General features: G+C 40.4%; 1 protein-coding gene across 4 annotated transcripts in view; it reads left to right on the top strand.

Annotated features, from left to right (window-relative positions):
• LCOR (ligand dependent nuclear receptor corepressor) overlaps window positions 1-21400 on the top strand; it is a 93220-nt gene that overhangs the window by 49971 nt on the left and 21849 nt on the right. For 3 of the 4 annotated variants that reach the window (XM_054982358.1, XM_054982359.1, XM_054982357.1), the window contains one exon: window positions 2069-2162. In XM_054982358.1, the coding sequence (XP_054838333.1) occupies window positions 2069-2162 (94 nt within the window). Of the gene's footprint in view, window positions 1-2068; window positions 2163-5060; window positions 7332-21400 lie in introns of those variants that run through there. The other variant, XM_054982360.1, reaches the window with a different exon arrangement.

Here is a 21400-nt window from a genome sequence, read left to right as displayed (position 1 = left end):
CCTCCTGGTAATCGTTTCTCGGTTAAGTGTGCCCATTCCTTCTTTATTTCCTCATATGACTGATTTTGGAGAGTCAGACACAAGCATTGTATGCACCTATCCTCATATGTATAATTTTTCTGTCAATACCTTAAGAGGGATAGAGAGAAACAAAGCTTGAACATACTCCAAATGAAGTCTTAGCATTGCTTTACTTAGTCTTCGAGTAAGATAACAGAAAATAGAATGAATTGTTGGTATCAAAAGGTGATCTTACAGAGATGTGTAACAAGTTTAGTCATGTGTTATATCCTAACAAGAACTGGTAATTTCCCATTTTATCTTTTTGTCTTTTATTTCATGTGTGTGAGATTTTACCTCTATGTTTCTCCTGACACAAGTGAAAAGTCATATGGAATTGGGTGTTAATTCATGGCACTGTAAATCTTTTTCCTTGGTAGATCATTGTGGGTCTTTCATTATCTGGCAGAACTAGAGAAGAATTCGTTGTGTAGGGTCCTAAAAGGTTCCCTTAAGTTACTGAAGTATATATTCAAAAGCAAAATATTTTTGATTGATTCTGATGTCTGTAGTTTGGGAATGCTGCTAATAGAAATGGTTTGAATAATTGTAAATCCTGATTACATTTGTAAAGTGCTAAATACTTGCAAATTAATTTTGAAGCTTTTCATGTGAGTATTCTGTAGACCATGAGTCCCCTACAGGCACCTTTTGAATTCTGATGAGCGCAACCCACAAAATGGCCATCACAGGAGGCAGAGCCAAATGGAAAATGTCAGGAAGTGAGGTTATGCATAACTCTAATAGTAACTCTTCAACGTTTCAGGCAGAAGCTGTGTTTTACAGGATGCCTTTTAAAATGAACGTACTGTTTTAAAATATTTTCTTGAATATACACATAGCTTACCTTCAGTCATTCAGTGAAGGTCATTGTGCTGTGGTGGCATTTGTTCCCAAAGCAATAGTTTAAAAAATCTGCTCAGGCAAAGTCTTCCCAGGCAAAAGCCCCATCTGACTCCACCCACTTCCTAAAAACACTTGGGACCAGGGAAAGCGTTGGCTGGCACCCATGGGCACCAACTTGGAGACCCCTGCTATAGATTACTGCATTATAGACTGTTACAGCATGGACAGTAAATGACCAAACATGCCCATGCTGTCCCATTATTGTATTTATTAATGGAAGTTGAGCTGTTCTAATGTGAGGAACCTAAAAGATCAAGAAACTGTAAATTTCTGGATAAGATTTTTTGTAAAAGAGGTCTAGGTGTCAGTTAACAAAGCCACGTCTCTGTCATAAATTTTCTGTTGAGAAAGCTGATACACTAAGCTGTGAGTTTTCTGGTTACTGCAACATTTTAACTGTGTTATTGTGTGTACCTTTTGTTCTAGATGTTGGGAATGATGTTAGGTCTTGTTGCTCTGTAATTCATATAGCTATTCTGCATGTAGAACATAGGCATTTATGAATATTGACAATGGGAGAGAGTCACTTTGTGTAGATATGGACAAGTTACTCTAGTAGCTGATCTGTCCTTGCACTGCATTTCACTTTTCCCTGCTGGCTACCTTTTAAGAGTTGTTAATAATAACAGGCAGCTTGGTGTCTTCCAAAATAGTACAGGAACTAAGAATGGCTGTACTTAACCTGTGGTTTCCCAGGAGACAAGCAGTGGTTATAGATAGAGAGAATGGCTACCACAGGCTGATTGATTTGGAAACCATACAGAGCAGCCTTTTGATAAACAGTAAAAAGAGTGATGTGCCAAAACCAGTGCAGAATTATTATTGTATGATTTTTTGGCAGCTAGTCACATGACTTTCTGATTGCCACCTCACATTCTTAGAATATGCATGGAGTTAGCACTGCTGACTAAATATTTCTGTTCTGACTTTGGAGAAGCTTTCTGATTCTCCTAATAATATAGTGTACCAAGGGTCTTTTTTCTCAGGTGAGTGATCCAAGGACGATTTGGGTCTTTCACCACATACAAACCTACCAAGTTTTCATGCGTGTTTGGTTTTACCCATGCCTTCCTACTCTCAAGTTATTCTCATGTCTCTGCAGACGGAGTGCTTGATCTGTCCACTAAGAAAAGCCCTTGTGCAGGCAGCACCTCCTTGAGCCATTCACCTGGCTGCTCTACTACTCCTGGGAATGGGTAAGGGAAATTCTTATGTTCCTATTGCCAAAATATATCGTAGCTAGGTGTAATAACAAACTGAGGTCATTTACTTCCTCCCAGTGTTCACAGGCTGAGGTTTTTTAACCCTTCAGAGTATTTGATATACATGTACAAAAAATATTTTCTCCATTTTTCAAATACGAAGTCAAGTCAAATATAAAATGAGCTTTAGAAATATTTAGCCATATAGCTGACATACAAAGTATATAAATGTGGTTGTACATCTTTTAAAATATGAAGCTGCGGCCTGGTATGATGGTCAGCAGCCCCTATGATTCTGGTATCATTTGTGATCTAACACCCCAACAGAAATCTTGTAGAGTACCAATTATATGAATCATCAGCTTCAGGTGAGGCATATACATATGGTTGTTGTGATTTGTATAATGGTGAATGGTGAAAAACTGCTAGTGCAGTTGTGCAGATTGAAGCAACTAGATGTATAGATCCCTCATCAAGGCCACGGTTCATACAAATGGTGCCTGCCTCTGATCCCTGCTGCATTATGAATCTGGTGGCACTTGAATGGTTTTACAAGTGCTCATGTGGGGGCTGCTGAGAGGAATGTTTCATTTAGGAGTCAGAGTCTTCAGACTGTGAAGCCAAAGCAAGCAAGGTGGTTGAATAGGAACTGCACAGTATTGATTAGTATGTGGTACAAGCAACTATTACAGGTTAACTTTGTCAGCTGTTTGTTGTGGCTCATTAGGTTTATGTCGTAGTTGTAATTGTGTTTTGGGGAGCTTTTATACTAAGTAGTTAGGTATTCCTGGTACTATTATATTACTTACTAACATACAGTTCAATCAAGCCAATTTGTTTAGGTGTTTGTATTGATAAGAAGAAATCTCCTAGGAATAAAGGTGATTTGGGATAGTACTTTGAGATGCATGGGCCATAATGGAATTTTAAAGTGTTGTAGCTAACTTTTTTAAGGTATATTGTGGCTGGATTTAGATGTAGAATGAAATCATCTTAAAAGACTTCTAGTTACTAAAAAATGACTGATGCTGAAAGCCACTGGCTTCAGTTAACTTATAAAGCACTTTAGGGTAATAACAAGGTAGAATTTAAATACTTCACTGTGAGTCTTCTGCTTAACCCTGAATTCCTAAACTCTTTTTCAAAAAGCCCATCAAGGAAAAAATCAGTTTCTGTTTTGACATTCTCTGAAATTATGTGGTTTTCAAACAAATGTGTTCTATGGGTTTTTGAGGGTCATCTTCAAGAAAACTACATGTTTTGCTCACTCTGCAGGCCAGGCTAGATGAGAGACTTGTGAAATCTGGGAATCTCAGCATTTTGAAATGAGTAAATAACAGCTATTATGGTCCTCCGGCTTGACTTAGAGCCGTAAGGAGTTTAACTCATTCCCCTATGCTTCCCCTCCCAGCCTTTAACTACATTCTCCACAAATGTAATCGAAAGGGAGAAATATATAAGCAACCTGTGTGTTCCCATGCATAGCTGCAGTGACTCTGAAGGGGTATTTGAAGTCAGAAAGTGCATGCAAGGAAAGGGTAATCCTGTGTACTGTGGTCCCGGTCCAAATCACAGCACCTTGTGGCTGTTTACCACTCAGGAGAGCCATTCACTGATCTCCCAATATCTTATTTAGTTTGGTCCTTTGTGGAATAGTTGGCATTGGGAGGTGTTGCCCTCCTATCAAGGTGCCAGTTTATTATTTTGTCTGGACACTGGTCCACTGCTATGTAAGTAGCTGAAATACATATGGTCTGTTAGACTTTTGGTTGTTTCTCTGAGACTTGTATGGTTTTTGTTTAGTATCAGTGTGGAATATTTGTTTCCAGATTAAGACCCTTCACATTTTGTGAGTCTGTGCGTAATAGACATTTTTAAAACTCAAAGCCCAAACTTCAACACCGCTTCTTCCCTTTGCTTTTCCATGACCCAACAACTTCTATATGAAGGCTATCTTGAAGGTGGGAAAGGTTTTATACAAGATAGCATGGTATTGGCAAAATATAAACAATCGTATAACATGCTTTGTTGAAATCTTTTGCAGGATTAAAAGAAATGTGTGTAAAGCAAGTTATTGAGTATTTGTTCTTAAATTTATTTGAAAAATTAGATTAACTTCTGCTCCAATTAATAAGTTACTAAAGTTTGAAAACAGATAGCATAGTATATAGTAGTTCTGCACCAAGATTCCTTCTTCCTGCCTTGGAATATGTAAAACAGAATGGAACTCATGTAACTTTAAAAGAAAATAAGAGTCTGGAGTTGTGCAGCATTTTTATGTGAGAATAGTTCAGTTTTTCCGATCTAGTGTTGAATGCAAGGTAAGCAAACACCTTTTAGTTCTGCTGAGCACTTCTGATACTAAGCGGTAACTATAGCATATAGTGTGAATGCATACCCTCCAGAGTTCTCATAATTTTATAAAAAGTGCAGGTGGCTGGTATGTGTGTTAGAGTGTGTGTGTGTGTGTGTGTGTGTGTGAATTTGCTGCATTTTGTCACTTGGCTTACTCTTTTATTACTGTACTTGTTTAGTGGTAACGTCACACTAGTAACACAGCCATGCATAGATTATTGCAAATAACTATTCATTTCTAATCTATAATTAAGATGCTATTTTCAGACACTTGCGCGAAGCCTTTTCTGCTCCAAGATTTTGTGAACCCAACCAAAGACCAGCTGACAGGTTTCATTTTTCTTTGCCCAAAAAGCTTCTCTTTGTTTTTGAACAAGTTTTTAAAAACTGACTGCTGAGACTTTAAAAAATAAAAATAAAAATCCCACAAAAGTGATGTTACCCAAGCAAGGCCTTCTAATAAAGGAGTGGCCCCCTCACCCATCCCTCCCTACCTGTGCAAGTCCTGCTCACATCAGTTTCCTTCCATCCAATTAGGCGTCCTGGGAGACCCAGCCAGCACCATGCAGAGGGACTTCGGAGTGGTGATGGGGTGCCCCCGAGAAGCTGGCAGGATGGAACCAGGGAAGGGTCTGGCCACTCCACATCTCTCAAAGTTCCATTGGCTCGATCACTGCAGATAAGCGAAGAACTGCTGAGCAGAAACCAGCATGCTACAGCTGCCAGTCACGGGCCGTCTGGGCTGCAGAATCACGGACAGCACATGATACTATCCAGGGAGGCTTCTTGGGCAAAACCACACTACGAATTCAACTTCTCTCGCATGAAATTCAGGGGAAATGGTGCACTCAGCAACATCAGTGACCTTCCTTTTCTTACAGAAAACTCGGCCTTTCAAAAAATGGCACTTCAAACTAAACAGGATGGGAAAAAGGACATGAGCCATTCAACTCCTGTGGATTTAAAGATACCACAAGTTCGAGGCATGGACCTTTCGTGGGAGTCCCGTTCTGGCGACCAGTATAGCTATAGCTCTTTGGTGATGGGTTCACAAACGGAGAGCGCGCTAAGTAAAAAGTTAAGGGCTATCCTTCCGAAACAAAACAGGAGGAGCTTGCTGGATCCCGGACCAGATTCCTGGGGCTCAGATGCTGAGCAATCTACCTCTGGACAGCCATATCCCACTTCTGATCAGGAGGGAGATCCTGGCTCTAAGCAACCTCGGAAGAAAAGAGGCAGATACAGACAGTACAACAGTGAGATATTGGAGGAAGCAATCTCTGTGGTGATGAGTGGGAAAATGAGCGTCTCCAAAGCTCAGAGTATTTATGGGATCCCCCATAGCACCCTGGAATATAAAGTGAAAGAGAGGCTGGGCACTTTGAAAAACCCTCCAAAGAAAAAAATGAAATTAATGAGGTCGGAGGGACAAGATGTCTCTGTAAAGCTTGAGATAGATCCCCAGGGAGAGGCAGCACAGAGTGCGAATGAGTCAAAGGATGATTAGGGATGTTGTAGAGTGCCAATTACTTAACAAACTGGGTGAGCACTACGGCATTGTTCAACTCCCACTGCATGCACCCAACTCCTCTTCAGTCACTGGGTGCAGGACATGCTTCTTTGCAGTTCAGCAGAGACTTGTGTGGACATGGGGAAAAGGGTGCTCTGAATGTTGCATATTTGTAAATTTTCTGGCCCAGTATGGCTTAGAGCCTTTTTTTTGTGTTTTTTGTTTTGTTTTGTTTTTTTTGTTTTTGGCCTTTTGCATGTTTCTCTAATGTTCGATAGAGAATTAAGTTACCTCACAAAGAATGCAGACATGGAAGTGGACTGCTTGCCTCTTGAGCCTGCATGGACTTTCAGTTACTTTACTGGGTTTGTTTTTCCCATACCCCCCTCACTTCCTTGAACTCTAGTACAGACTTTTAAAACAAAAACTGGATCATTGCTTTATAATTAGATCTCATACTTTTTTCTTCTTCTTGGATCCAGTTGATTTGGGAAAAAAGTTTAAACTTCTACATGATAGTTGGTCTTTTTTAATCCAGAGATTGTTGGTCAGAACCCAATTGGTTGGGTCTGATTGGAGGTGTTTTCCTTTAAATCCAACTTCTTTACCATTTGCTATCTGCTTAGTGCTCACCCGGAGGGGAGGGTGGGGATGGGGATGTGGGAACCTTACATACACTACCTTCAGAATGTTTTGGTTAATTCCTTTGAAACACTACCTTCTCTGCTTGTTTGCTCTTTTATAAAGGTGAGAGTTGGACTTGCCTGCTTGAGGAAGTAGCCTTATCTCAACAAACTCCTTGTATTCAGGAGCATCAGGGTACACTGAATGATATATTAGGGTATTCCTCACTTTAGCAAAATACGTCTCTTTGTGACCTACATACTTTTAACAGATTGAATTTTGAGTTTGCTAAACTGTGTGGTTCCATCAACTAGTTTAAAGAACTATTGTCTGGGGGATGGGGATACATACACTCTTTACTGTAATCTTGTCCAACTCCCCCCAAAACAACACCAATTTCTAAACTTTACAACCTCAATAATCTGCCTAAATGAAGGATCTATATTAACGTTCAGGGAAGAAATTTTTTACAAATGTTAATAAAACCCATGATCAGATCAACCTGATCTGGCTTAGGCTGAGCATTTTATCTAGCTGTAACACTGTCAGGGTTGAACGCCCAATGGGTGTTTCCTTTTTAAATACTACAGTTGCCAGTAGCAGGAAGTGTTTTTGCATATCCTGCATTTTTGTTTTTGTTTCATTCACTATTTATTTAATAGTGGACTAGCACACATTCACAGTTATTATAATTATCACTAGCACTCCTAAATCTACAGTTCAGTCTTTTTAGTTACAGAAGCATCTGATCATTTTCTTACATTAAGCTTTAAGCTTTCTGAACTTGCAGCTTCATTGAATCAGACTCACTAGTTTTTCAGGTAGATATGCACAGTTTGATCTTAGCTGTGCAAAAGATTGATAGGACTCCATTCTCCTGCTTTGTACAACCAAAAGAGGCAATTGAATTTATATATGAGACATCTTTAAGCATTATTCTTGATTAGGTATCTTGTGTTAATGACTGAAAGTGGATGCTACGGTTCATAGGAAGAAGGTCTAGATAGCCCCAGGGCTGCTGCTTGAATTTGGGGACAATTAAGTTAGCCTTCTTGTTTGGTTGATTGCTTCCCAGTAACCCACTGTATTCAAAGGTTAGGCACACCATTGCTGTCATGTTAAATATGCACTTCTCATTCTTGAGAGAGACTGGGCTTTTTTTAGCCCACATACGCTTTGAACTACTGATCCTAGACTTTTTTTTTTTGTAGCTTAATATATTTCCATACTCAAAAGCAGAGTTCCCTTAGCTATCTAGTTGTCATCTCAGTACAGAAACCATTTTAAAGCTCCATAGTGGTGTAGAAACTCTGCAATATAATCCAGTTTCACTGGAAATTGCAATAAAAATGCACTGTTTTAAATTTGTGGTTTCATCTGCTATTGAAAGTGTGGGAGAAGGTTTGCTGCAAGCTAGAAGTGTAACACTTGCATAGAGTTTTACTGTCAGAGGTTTAACCTTTTGTGGCTGTCTTTATTTAAATGATGTTTGAGTTGAATTCTGTAAAACCTTGTCATAGTTTATGTGGAGTGCTCATTTTACTTAAATATTTTTATGTGTATCATTAAGTGGATGACAATCGTGCAGCAGAAAAATGGTGTGCCTACCCTTTAATGCTGCAGTTTAGAAAGAGAACTACTTCTGTGTTGTTTCAAATCGTAGGTTGAGAACTGTAAATAGATAATGATAGTTGCATATTCTTACTTGATTTGGTTAGAAAATGAATTAAACAACCAAACAGTTAATTTTCTCAGATTAAAGTCCTGGGACCTGACGATTGTAAGATTCCTGTCTGCAAAGCTTTGAAATATAACACTTAATATCTGTGATCGCTTCCTATTCAGGTAACTTTTCCCCAGAAGCTTTGGAACAACCATATTTCCTCAAAAGGTCTCTGTTTTAAAAAAAAATAAGGAAGAAGTAGGTTATTTTTAAAGCACTAAATTGCATTACTTTGGTAATTGCAATATAAAATAGCCATTATTGTTTTGTGACGCATGGTTGAAATTAGTTAGTAGTCCCTTTCTAAAACTTCAGAAGCCTCTCAAAAAAAAAGCTGCTGAATATTCAAAAGATATAAATATATATTTTACCTTATTGTAGGTTTTGTAAACTTAGTCTGTAATATTCAGGTGCACCTTTTAATGTTAAACTTTGTTTTAAGATTTCATCTCACCTATTCTCTTCAAGGTGGCTCATCCTGTGGCTGGTATCTCACTCTAGATCCCTCAGTGACCCACTGAAGTCAGACTGCTCTGATAGGCGCCTTTGGTGTAGCTTTGAGTAGTATTTGGGAGCATCTTAAATGTAGAAGAAATGGAATCAGTGTTTAGCCATTAGCATGCTTAATTTTCTGCTGACCAGAAGTTTGCATGGCCAAAATCCCCAACTGACCATAGTTTGATGTGGGAAGATGTGGTTTGCTGCTGTCTTTGTAAGAGAAGCCTTGTTCTCTCCTGTTTCCAGTAAATGGATGTAATTTGTGCGAGACATAGGGATTTAGGCCTTGTTTCCCTGGCTGTTTTTGAGACACATGTCAAGGGAAAACTAGACAAGTGCAATCCTCCAAAAATGATAAGGTCTGTGGGAGAAAGATCTGGGCATTTTTGAACACTTATTTTCTCTCACTCCAGAGGGTTCATGTCAGATGTAGTACCAGAATTTGGTAGCATCATGGCATATCTGTTGATGGTGCAGCTTGCACTTGGATGACAGACAAAAACTGTGAACAATATTTGTGACAGCCTCTGCTTCTTCAGGCCAGATATCATGAAGGATAGTTTCTCCCTCTACTCCCAGCCTAAAAGACTAATGTAAGAGTGTGTGTGTATAACGTTTAAAATCAAGTTTACTATCGTACTGGAATTTAGATGTTGCTTGGTGACCTTTTGCTGCAGCAGGTTATACAGATGAGTAAGGCTTAGTGTTGTAGGGGTACTAGTGTGGAGTTATTTATCGTACAGTTCTGTGGAGCGAGCCCAGTGTGTAGAAATGTATCACTTTTTTTCTAAACTTGGACCTGTAAAATGTACTTTCCTGAGATTCTGGAGATCTGAAATACACTATTACCTCTCTGTCCGCCATTCTAAAACCTCACTTCCAGTGCCCTAGGCTGCTTGCTCTTCAGTACAGCCATCAAGAATAGCAGCTGTGGGTCTGGACTGTTGGCCTTTATTGTAGAAACCCCTCTAAGCTCCTTAGTTCCTTAAAATAACTGAAAAAGGCTCCCTCTGGAGTGCTTGAAATCCTGTTCTTACATCAACCAAATACTCTTCTAACTGGCCCCAGGACTGTGCCACACAGCCTCAACTGCTCCACTGCTGCTCTGCCTCCAAAGGAAAAACTTAATTTGAATGTTTTCTAATTTAAATCTGGAGTAACTTTTAATAAAAACTTAAAAATTAAATGTTTTAATGTGAGCAGAACTGTTCTGCTCCGTTTCCTAATGGCTCTAGCCAAAGCTTTTTCACACACCTGAGGCAGTTGTGGTCTCAAATGGACACATAAGTTATTCAGAAACTGACAGGCGTGGTTTATATTGTTTCATGGAAAGCTGTATTTTTAATACGCCTACAAATGCTGGCTATAATTGTGATACCATTAACATCAGTAGCAAGATCTGTGGTCTATTGGTAAGCTATTTATAGCTTCCCCTCCCCCCTTCCATATACACACCAGTTTCAGATTTCACTTAGCAGTTCTTTTGGTGACAGGGGAAAGCAAATTCCTAATCCTAAGTGTATAATCACTTACCGATAAAATTCTCATGAAGTAGCTAAATGTGTTAGAGGCAAGTAAAGGCATGGCATCTGCAGGTGGGTGAACAATATTTACCAGTTCCCCCTTTGCTAGAGTTCTAAAACGGAAATTTAAGTAAAAAGACTATCCCCTTCAGCCCCAAAGCTGGGCTAATTTTGCTGCTGGACAGGACTGCCTGACAGTTCTCAGCAGAAGAGGTGGTCATAAAAATGGCATTCAGAAGTTTTCACACAAACAAGAGATTCTTTTAAGAAATTCTAGGGTGCCCATATTTTGATGTGGATCAGGTATCTTGCGCTTTTTTTGTCTTGCAATTTCAGAGTCATGGGTTTTTTAAGGGATTGTGAACTTTTTCAATTTGCCTGCTGTCTGCAAATCACACTTTATTGCTATTGGCTTTTATACTACTCGGCTGTCCAGTTGCTTTCAGATTTCATTAAGAACTTTTACAGGCTTGATCACCCTATCTGTTATGAAGATAATCATGATCTCTCTGTAGTCTTCACACATTGTTTTAATCTTGGTTAAAGTTTGCGGTTTAAATGCTTTTTATTGTTCCAGAGTTGTTTTGCAGTTTATATTGCTAAAATGTAATGAAACTGCTGAGTTTTGTGGTAGGTGAACATTTTAGTAAATTGTCATGGTATAAACCAGAGGTGGCCAGATTTTGGCTTGTGAAGCACATAAAGGCTCCTGGGCAGCTTAAGAATGTAAATAGAAATTGGCTTTGTGGTGGTGGTTTTAATGCATTAGAAGTGCATTAAAGACTAACTTTCCCCCTCTAGCTGTTCCCTGTATAAGAGAATTAAGGGAGACAACGATGATGCAGTGGCAGCTATTTTGCTTCTTGGGGTGGTGGGTGAAATGGGCAGGAATGGAGTAGTACCAGGTTAACTAGGAACTGGAGTTGAGCAAGAAGTGGGCCGCCTTTGGGTTTTGAGGAGTAATAGGGACTGTGGACAAGGAAAGGCAGAGTTGCAGACATGTTCTTTTGCTCTTCACCCTGTGAATGTATAAGTTGGCAAAGAAATATCTTGTCATGAGTTGGAAGGTAGTAGTCTACAATTCTGTGGTTATAGCCTGCAGTTTAATTGGAAGAAGCAAGTATTGTAATGTTATTTTTTAAGAGTTTAACCTGTGGGCAGTACTTAAATTAGGCACAGGTGTGCACTCAAGGTAACATGGAAAAGAAAGGTACAAGCTTTTAGTCATTGTAGTCTTCATTTCCCTTCCAGATATTTAGATTTGTCATAGGCAATCTGTGTATAAGTAATATTTTCAAGTTTGGATTTTCAATCCTGCAAAATTATCTCTACTCAGGTATTGTCCTGAACACATCCATTTTAAAATACTCAATAAATAAGCCTGGTCGCAAAATTAATCACAAAACTAACACCATGGTTTCTAAAAATCCCCAGGCACTAGCTTTCCCCCCTTCTTATACAATATATACATTATGGATCCTTGTTGAAAAAAAATTTGTAGTCACTAGCTAGTGAAAATTTGACTTAAGTATTTCTTCTCCCACATGTCACCTTAGCCTCTAAAGTACCCCACATTTGGTGCTATTTTCATCAAATTTGCAGGCTTGATAGAAAGATGTATAATAACTTCACAGTCCATTAAAACACTTCTGACCTGTTTTTATTTTAAAAAATAATCAGAAAAGGGACCTTTCAGCACTTTTACTGTTACAATTCGAGTCTTAATTTATCTAGTCTTCAGAGTCTAAGGTACTGTAAAAGTTTCAGTCCAGGATGATTGATTGCTTTTAGATCAGATAATTTTTGTTGGTAGTAAAAAAAACCTTTGAGAATACCAGTTTTCTAATGTTCAGGCAGCTTTTGGGCATGCGTGCCTGATATTTTAAGTAAACATTTCAGTAGACCATTTCAGGGCTTTAAGATTTGGGATCTAAATTGGGGAGGTGAAATAAAGTTTCCCAAATGAAGAATAGTTTTAGACCATTGTCTCGTGCTCAGTTTGAAAGTATATCACTAGGAAAATGGGTAGGGATTCTCTCTCTCCCTTTGTCTTCAGGGAATGAGCAGTATTTAGAAACTTTGGCTGAAATTCAAGCCTTTTTACCATGTAAATTTTTAATATAAATTCACTGACATGCTTTTTACATCAGAGGACTGAAAATGGATCTTAATGTTTAAGTTGTGGAATGGTATATTTCTTAAATGAAGGGGGAAATAAAAAACCTAACTAGATTAGCATACCAGCATTAGTGATCTTAAGGGATTTTAGTATGTAATAGGAAAGTCTTTGATTAAAAATCTAATCTTGAATTGCTAGTCTGTAACTAGGTGCATTATACTTTAGCAGGTGAAATTACTTTACTTGTTGAGATAGGGTAGATGGCGGCTGTCATGTGCCCTTGCATCAGAAAAACAGATTACAGATGGCAACCTCTCTGAGTCCCATTTGGTGGTTATAGCCATGGGATTTTTTCTTATAGCAGCTTACTGCTGCTTAAACATGTATAAATATGTTTTGAGTGTTTGCTCATAACTCTTTCTAACCTCCACTTGTTAAATTGTCAGATGTTGGTATTTTATCAGTCCACGGTGTAAGTTATAAACTAATGTGCTTAGGATTCCAGCTTGTACACACACTGTTTGAAAACCCTCAGGGACAGTTTACACACTACCCTCACTCAATTCAGGTACTTGTACACTATTCTTAAACCTAGCAGTGACTTGCATTTTGTTTTTGCTTTTATTTTGGTGTGCTGGTAGCACATCCTTGATGAATGTCAACTTAAACTCAGTTCAGGTATCCAGGTATAACTCAGCCAAACGGATTTTAAAGCTGCATATTACTCTCCAGCACGCAGTGCCTCAGACACGTAGTGGCATTCTGTATATTCAGTTATTACTACTGAGCAAGATCGCATGGGGGTTCCTGATTATGTATTGTAAGAAATTTCTATATATAGTATGTGTATTATGTTATATACATATATATTATATATGTAATCTTAAACGTATATATTTAAAAATGCCACTACCAAGCCAGCACAGCTTATGTCAAATACATTCCTGGCTGCCTCTGTAAATGGTCCAGGGGCAGCTTCTCAGTGTGGCTGTGGTTTCTCTTTCATCCCAGGTACTTCTAAACTTGAGCACTGGCCCTTGGATGTCTGACCTCTACATTCTAGTTATGCAATGTCTCTAGGAATTCTGTGCACTGGCCACTGTGATGGAAGCCAATGGGCCAGGTGGGCTTCAGTTTATTAGTACTTCTGCCAAAGTTGGTGTTTTATGGCAACAGTGTAAACTTTTCAAATAATTGGCAGCAGCATATATGTTTTGGGAGCAGAAGATCACTCCTTCAGTATGGCCCTGATCAGGTGTCTCACCTCTTGTGCCGAGCACTAATTATGAATGTGCTGGCATTTCACACCTGTTGTGGTGGTCTTGTTGCTGAACGTTCAGCAGTGTGTGCAACACAGTAAAATAAAGTTTGCTTCTTATATCAGCACGAATTTCAATGTATATGTGTCAGCAATGCCTCTGCTCTATTATTTGATGTTTTACACCTAAGAAAGTTATATTTATGTAGAGTATGGAAAAATGGCATTTTTCACAGACCTCTAAAAGTACAAGTGTCATGGAAAAATAAAGCAGGAACCCCCTTTTTAATCTATGGACCTCATTTCAATATACTGTTTACAGTTTGACGGAATTGTATAATTTAATATTTCTCTTGTACTGTAGTTTGTATTTATTTACAGATTTTTTTGTACTGTGTGATTTGAACTTTTTGTTCCTTGCTATGATCAACATTTTATGTAGTAGAGCACTTATGATCACAAATTAAGGTTTTTGGTTTGATTGCACTACATTAATTTTTAATGCAGTTCTGATTTTTGACTGGACTAAATAAGCTGTGTCTTAATGTATGTGATAAGTACTTATAAATTTTTAATTCATGTGGTCCACTTTTTTTTTTTTGCATTGTATGTCAAAAGCTCTGATTCTCTCGTCGTGCATGTGTAAGGGTTAACAGCCCTGTTGTATTCTTTGGCCATGTCATTTTGGAAACACATTCCCAGCTGTAACGTGTATGGTAGTTTTCACTGGATGCTAGACTTTTCAGAACCACTATTCTTCTAATAAATTTTGTTGTGAAAAACTTGAATGGTTCAAAGCACTGGTTTCTAGTGTGTCTTTTTAAAAAGTTTTGCTCTTTTGTGATGTACTAGCTTAATAGAATGCCTGGGTGGATCTGTATGTTTGTGCCCGTGAATGGAATTAATATTGCTGAAGGTGATTTTGCTGGGTGGGTATCTGTGAATGCCAAAATGTATTTGTGCAGCACAACCTTCCTTTGATGACATTTTTTACTCTTCCCCTGGCCACCTTTTTGTCATGTAATTTACTGTCCAAGGAAATGATGCCAGCAGTACTCAGTTCCCCCCCCACACCAATTACTATTTTTCGTGTGTTAGCTAATGTGTGAACTTTTTCTGTTGATTGAATGGAATTTTATATTTGTTGCTTTATTATCTGCTTTCTTGAAAGGAGGGGAAACTGGAATTATGAGCGTTATAAACTAAAATAACTATTGGTGGTGGAGAGTGCTGTCAAATCATAGCTGATTTATGTCGACCCCTGGTGGGGTTTTCATGGCAAGAGACATACAGAGGTGGTTTGCCATTGTCTGCCTCTGCAGCCCTGGTCTTTGTTGGAGGTCTGCCATCCAGTTACTAACCAAGGCCGACCCTGCTTAGCTTCTGAGATCTGATGAGATCAGGCTCACCTGGATTATCCTGGTTAGAGCAAAATAACTATTGACAGGCTAATATTTCTACACAATTATTTTTACCCATCACTTTCTTGCTGTGGTTCTGAATGTGCTTTCAGTGTTGTAAGATTTACCAGTTCCTGCAACACTGTAACTTTTCATTGTTCTCCAAGATAATGACAAGTCTGATCTCACCACATTTCAGAAGAAATTCTCACAATGTTACAATGATGGATTAATGTCACCTTGTGTTGATGATAAACATTGGAATCTACTGATGGTCTCCGCTAAATTAGTACTCATTCCTCAGTTGTAGTTGCCAGGAGCCTTGAATTGCATGAGATGAGAATAAAGTCTTGGGTACCTCACATATGTAGCTTGATAAAGCGCTACATTCTTTTTACCGGGTATTGCTTAGCCACCGTTGAATGTTTGATGTTGGTACTATCATGCCCCTCAAGATAATCTCCTAAAATCTATAGTAGTAGAACTGTTCTTTGGGATTTTGTTTTATATAAGCCTGATATTTGCACCTCTTACTTTTCCATCATCACAGAATAGGAATTATTTGATGTATGGCGAGATACAAAATCCCTAGTTAGGGCTCCCATTGGCAGCTTGTATACTTGGTAAGAATCCCTTAAATCTTAAGAGTATCCCTGTTGTGAACAAGATAATCTCTACTGTACTAAATACAATTTCTCTGTTCTTTTGAATAACTTACAATGGAAACCTAGGGTGAGAACTGAAGTTGTTCCTGTCCTAGCCCAGTAGAAATTCTTAGTACTTTTCTTTGAACTGAGCCTCTGCTTCAGGTGGGTAGACATGTTAGTCTGTAATAATAGAACAAAGTTTAAGTCCAGTAGCACCTTAAAGAAAGATCAACGTTTTCCAAAGTATAATCTTTTGTGAGCCAAAGTTCAATTTGTCAGAATTTCTTCATCATGTATCTGACCAAGTGAGCTTTGACTCATGATGAAAGCTTGTACCCTGGAAAATGTTGTTGGCCTTTAAGGGGTGCTACTGGGCTAGAATTTTGAGGTTGTGCTGTCACACAAATAGCTTTTGAGTTTCATCTCAGTTTTTAAAATAGATTGTTGTTGTTCTTATATCCCGCCCTTCCCGCAAGCAGGCTCAGGGCAGGGAATCCCTGATGGCCTCAACCATACACCTGGTGGAACATCTCTGTCTTACAGGCCCACCTGAAAGAAACAAGATCTTAGTGGGCCTGGGTGTCCTCAGACAGAGTGTTCCACCAGGTCAAGGCCAGAACCGAAAAGGCCCTGGCCCTGGTTGAGGCCAATTGAGCCTCCCTGAGGCCAGGGACCACCAGTAGGTGCTTACGAACTGATTGCAGTGCCCTCCGGGGAGTATAAGGGAAGAGACGGTCCCTCAGGTATACTGGTCCCAGTCTGTTTAGAGCTTTATAGGTTAATACCAAAATCTTGAACCTGACCCAGAACTCCACAGGAAGCCAGTGTAGCTGCTGCAGAACTGGAGTTACATGTGTCCTGAAAGGCACACCCATCAGGACATGGGCAGCAGCATTCTGGACCTGCTGTAATTTCTGGGTCAGACTCAAGGGAAGCCCTGCATAGAGTGAGTTTCCAATCTGGAGATGACCGTTGCATGGATCACTGTTTCCAGGTCATGGGTCAAGAGACAGGGAGCAAGCTGCCTGGCCTGCCGAAGATGGAAAAAAGCAGATCGGGCAACTGCCACAACCTGAGCCTCCATTGATAAAGAGGAGTCCAGCGTCACGCGACTTCCGACCGATTAAATGGGCACAAATGGTGCCCCATTGAAGGCCGGAAGCTGGATCCCCCCCCCAATGGCCCAAGTACAGGACCTCTGTCTTCATGGGGTTCAACTTCAGTCTGCTCTGCTTCACCCAACCAGACATGGCATCCAAAGCTCTAATTGGGGCTTCTGGAGCCAAGCCAGGCCATCCGTCCAACAACAGATACAACTGGGTGTCATCAGCGTACTGATGACAACCCACTCCATACCAGCTGGGCGAGAGCGCACATATATAGATTGAACAACAATGGGGCGAGAATCACCCCCTGGGGGACACCACATACCAATGGTTGGCGTGCAGACATCCTCTCCCCTAGCGCCACCCTCTGCCCCTGGCCATGGAGAAAAGCAACAAGCCACTTTAAGGCAGTCCCTTGTATCCCCATGTCAGCAAGGCGGTGGGTCAACAATTCATAGTCGACCATGTTGAACGCTGCCGAAAGATCCAATAACACCAGCAGCACTGACCCACCTCGATTCAGGTGTCTATAGAGATCATCTGTGAGGGTGACCAACACTGTCTCAGTCCCATGGCCTGGGTGGAAGCCATACTGGAATGGATCCAGGACCGATGCATCTTTCAGGAAAGCCTGCAGCTGCTCCACCACCGCCCATTCATCTTACCCGGAAACGGAAGGTTCGAGACTGGGCGGTAACTGGACGGGTTGGTGGGGTCCAAAGTTGGTTTTTTAGGAGATGCTTTACCACGGCTTACTTTAACGCCCTAGGAAAAACCCCAGAGCTCAATGATGTTGATAATGGCCTCCAGCGAAGCCCTCAGCCCATCCACGCTGGCTTTCACCAGCCACGAAGGGCAGGGATCCAAGAAGCATGTAGTGGGCCTCACCCGCTGCAGTATCCTGTCAACATCCTCCTGGAAGACCAGACTGAAGTGATCTAAGATCAGCCCAGAAGATGGCCAAGGGGTCTCCAGTTCCCATACTGTATCAACCATGGCAGGCAGGTCGCGGGGGAGAGACAAGTCTTTATCTACAAAAAAACTCCCAAAAGCCTCACAGCTAATAACCAAATTATCAATTTTACTAAACTACTTTAAACAATTTTGCTGGGCATGAGCTTGCAGACACTATGGAGGTGGCGTAGTAATCCTTCTTTGCCACCTTCATAGCCACCTCATATGCTTTCATAAATGCTCTATAAGATGATCTTGCTTCTTCATCGTGGCTTCACAGCCACCGTTGCTCAGCCATCTCAGCTCCCGCTTCATCCGTCATAGCTCCTCCGTATACCAAGGGGCCAGTCTGGTGCAGGGGCAGAGAGGGTGATGGGGAACGATTTCATCGATGGCTTCAGAGAGACGGCCATGCCAGTCCTCTGACAGCTCATCTAACAAACTGCCAGGGGGCATCGGATCCTGTAGAGCATTCTGGAACCTGATTGGATCGATTAGTCTCCGTGAGCAAGCATAAATTCGCTCACCGCCTATGCAGGGGGGAGCTTGTATTCCCAGACGAGCCTTAAGGACAAAGTGGTCCAACCACGGCACCGCTTTAATAGCATCAAGGTCCACATGAATCCCCATTCCAAAGATCAAATCCAGCATGTGGCCCGCATTATGCATGGGGGCTGAAACAAATTGGGAAAGTCCCAGTGCTGTCATGGAAGACACTAGGTCTGCAGCTTGCGAGGAGGCGGCATCATCGACATGGATGTTGACGTCACCCAGGACCAACAGCCTAGGGTGCTCCAAGGCCCATCCCGCCACCGCCTCCAATAAGCTTGGCAGAGTAGTTGCAGGTGCGCTAGGCTTTCGGTACACCACACAGATAGCCCTGTGGCTGGTTGGGGTTTCTAGCAGATATGAAACATTGGATTAGATCTTGTGGAAGAGCTTACAGAAGTAGTTGGTGGCTTGGATCTTTTCCCACCTTTTCCTTTTTCCTAGCTGCCTCTTGCTTTTTCCAAGAATCTTTTGTGAGGGTTGGGGGACCCTCCTGAACAAATGCACTACTGTAAAATCGTGATGGAGAGAATATGCAATTTCATCTTGATTTCATTGTAGCCCCTATATGTAGTATAACATTTTGTTCATAAGGTTTCCCTGACTCACAGAATGGAGCAGCTAGTTGCTTGATGAAAGGGAATATGGGGAAAGATCCTCTCTGCCAACTCCTTCTGTGAGATGTTCCGCAAGATCCAGTCTCAAAAAGCTGCTAACCTGTGCTCACTTACCTAGCCAGTAATCCTTAGTGGATTTACTATTGAGTCAGTATGCATAAAATTGGCCTGTATGTTAGTTTGATATTCGTAGGGTTCAGAGATGTAAATAGGCACAATTCGTGTTGATGTTTTCTTGCTGATGCATTTCCCGTGGTTTGTTTCTTAGACTTGGTAAACTACTATGGAAGTTTTATTTGTAGCTTCTTAAAAGCTCATCCAAAAGACAGTATTGAGGTGGAATAATATATTGGTGTTCCTTATATAAGAAATATCAGATGATTTGGTTATATTGTGGAGAAATAGTGGCATAGTTCAGATGTAATACCAAACCATTTTTGGCTCTGTTAAATGAGCCTGGATGATGTATTTTCCCTCTCCTTGTGTGCTGTGAACTAATTAGTTACTTCCTGATTTTGCAAACCATAGCTTTGCATTACATCCAAATAATTCATACACTATGCAGTCTAGGATTGAAAACCACACTTTGTTCAGGCCAGGTCAGGTATAACTTAAAAGTTGCCAAAAACCAAAAGTGGTTTGTAGGAAGAGGATAAATATAAAGTCTAAGAAACCCCAGGCTTGTTCACTAAGCATAGTTTACCTTTCTGAACTACGTTGATAAACTGCTTTTACAAAGCAAAATATTTTAAAATCAGCATGTTCAACAAAATAATTGAGATCTGTTTTTCCCTGTTGCAGTTGTTTAAAAGTTCTGATATTTTAGGGGTGCTTTATAACAGAAATATCTTGATACCTCTATCAGCACCATTTTTCTTCCCTCTTTCTGTCAGAGCCCCCCATTCTACTCCGTACAAGGTAACCAGTGCCTGTAACCAATGGCTACACACCTGTAACCAGTGGTCACTTCTGAAACATATTAAATGATGGCTAACTTCACTAGTTAAGCAAAGGAGACAAGGTGTATCTGTTGATGTGTCTCATGGAGAGTGTAAGTTGGAGACCAGGTTACCTGTTGCCAGAAGTGCTGAACAGATTTTGCTCCTGTGATAAAGCTTGTTGAACACCAAATATTCACTTAGAAAATGAAGTTGTGCCCTTTCATATATAATTGGAGTGAAGGCTAAGCCTGCCTTCACTCTCGCCATTGCAGTTGTACCCTAAATGGTAGCCCATATACTTTGCTCCCCAGAGCGCATGAGAACCTTTGAAAGAACTTAAAACCACATCTGCATATGTATCCCAGTGCAGAGTTCTGTTCTGAGAGTGTGATGCTAGAATCTTGGGATCTGTAGATTCTTGTTAAAGGTCCATCAAATCTGATAGGTGATGAACACAGTGGGGATGGAGAGTTACAGTACTTTTCCCTACCTGCATTTATCATGCTCATTCCATCACTGAAGTTCTTGCCATGGGAAGAATGTTCTAAACTGTGCTGCTATCCCACAAACATGGCTACTGCCTCTGAATGAGGCTGGGGGTGGGGGTTGGAGATAAGGAACACTCCCCACCTGCTCAGAGCTGCAGCTGGATCATCATTGCCTCCTTCCCTTCCTCTTCCCAAACAAGCCTGGAACTGACTTCAGAAGGGGAAACAAAGTCATTGCTTCTCTTGTAGACTCCTTGTTGATGTTGGCTGGGTAGGTTATACTTCTGTAACAAAATGTACACACACATACATGTTTAAGTGGCATTTGGCAATATATCAGAAGGTAGGGTTTGAGGTATTTTCACAATTCAATATCTGTCGTGTTTGAACAGCTCCATAGGCAGAATCCAGTCCAACCCACTAACTCCGGACTGTTGCCTTCAGAACCTGTTTGTGGGCTTCTTAGAAGCACCTGACTGGCCATTGATGGCCCCACAGGCCTCTTACATTCATAGACAACTGCTTTGCAAATGTATGTGGGCTGCATGATCCAAAGTTTTGGATTAAACTCTTATACAGTATAAAGGTTCTATTTATATGTAAAATGTGTGTTTTAGCAGATTATATCAGCTGCACATATTTTTGTTTAGGAAGTATCTAAAAATACAAATGGGAAATAGTTTAATTTTGTGGTTTCAATTGGTCTTTTAGCATGATTTAAATAATACTATCCTGTATAAAACCATTGGTTTCTCCAATTGTTGCATACTTTTGACACAGTTTTCTTCAGAGGAATGTTCCAAACAATGCTTGTATGACAATTTGTCTATCCCGTTCAACTGCAGTTGTCCAATGCATGTGAAACAAATGCACATTGTAACCATCACATACAAAATGTACATAACCTTTTCCATATGAAG

This window comes from Eublepharis macularius, chromosome 6, assembly GCF_028583425.1.
Source record: "Eublepharis macularius isolate TG4126 chromosome 6, MPM_Emac_v1.0, whole genome shotgun sequence".
Lineage (NCBI taxonomy): Eukaryota > Metazoa > Chordata > Lepidosauria > Squamata > Eublepharidae > Eublepharis > Eublepharis macularius.
The sequence above is the reverse complement of the archived record's forward strand: the minus strand, read 5'-3'. Positions and strand labels throughout refer to the sequence as shown.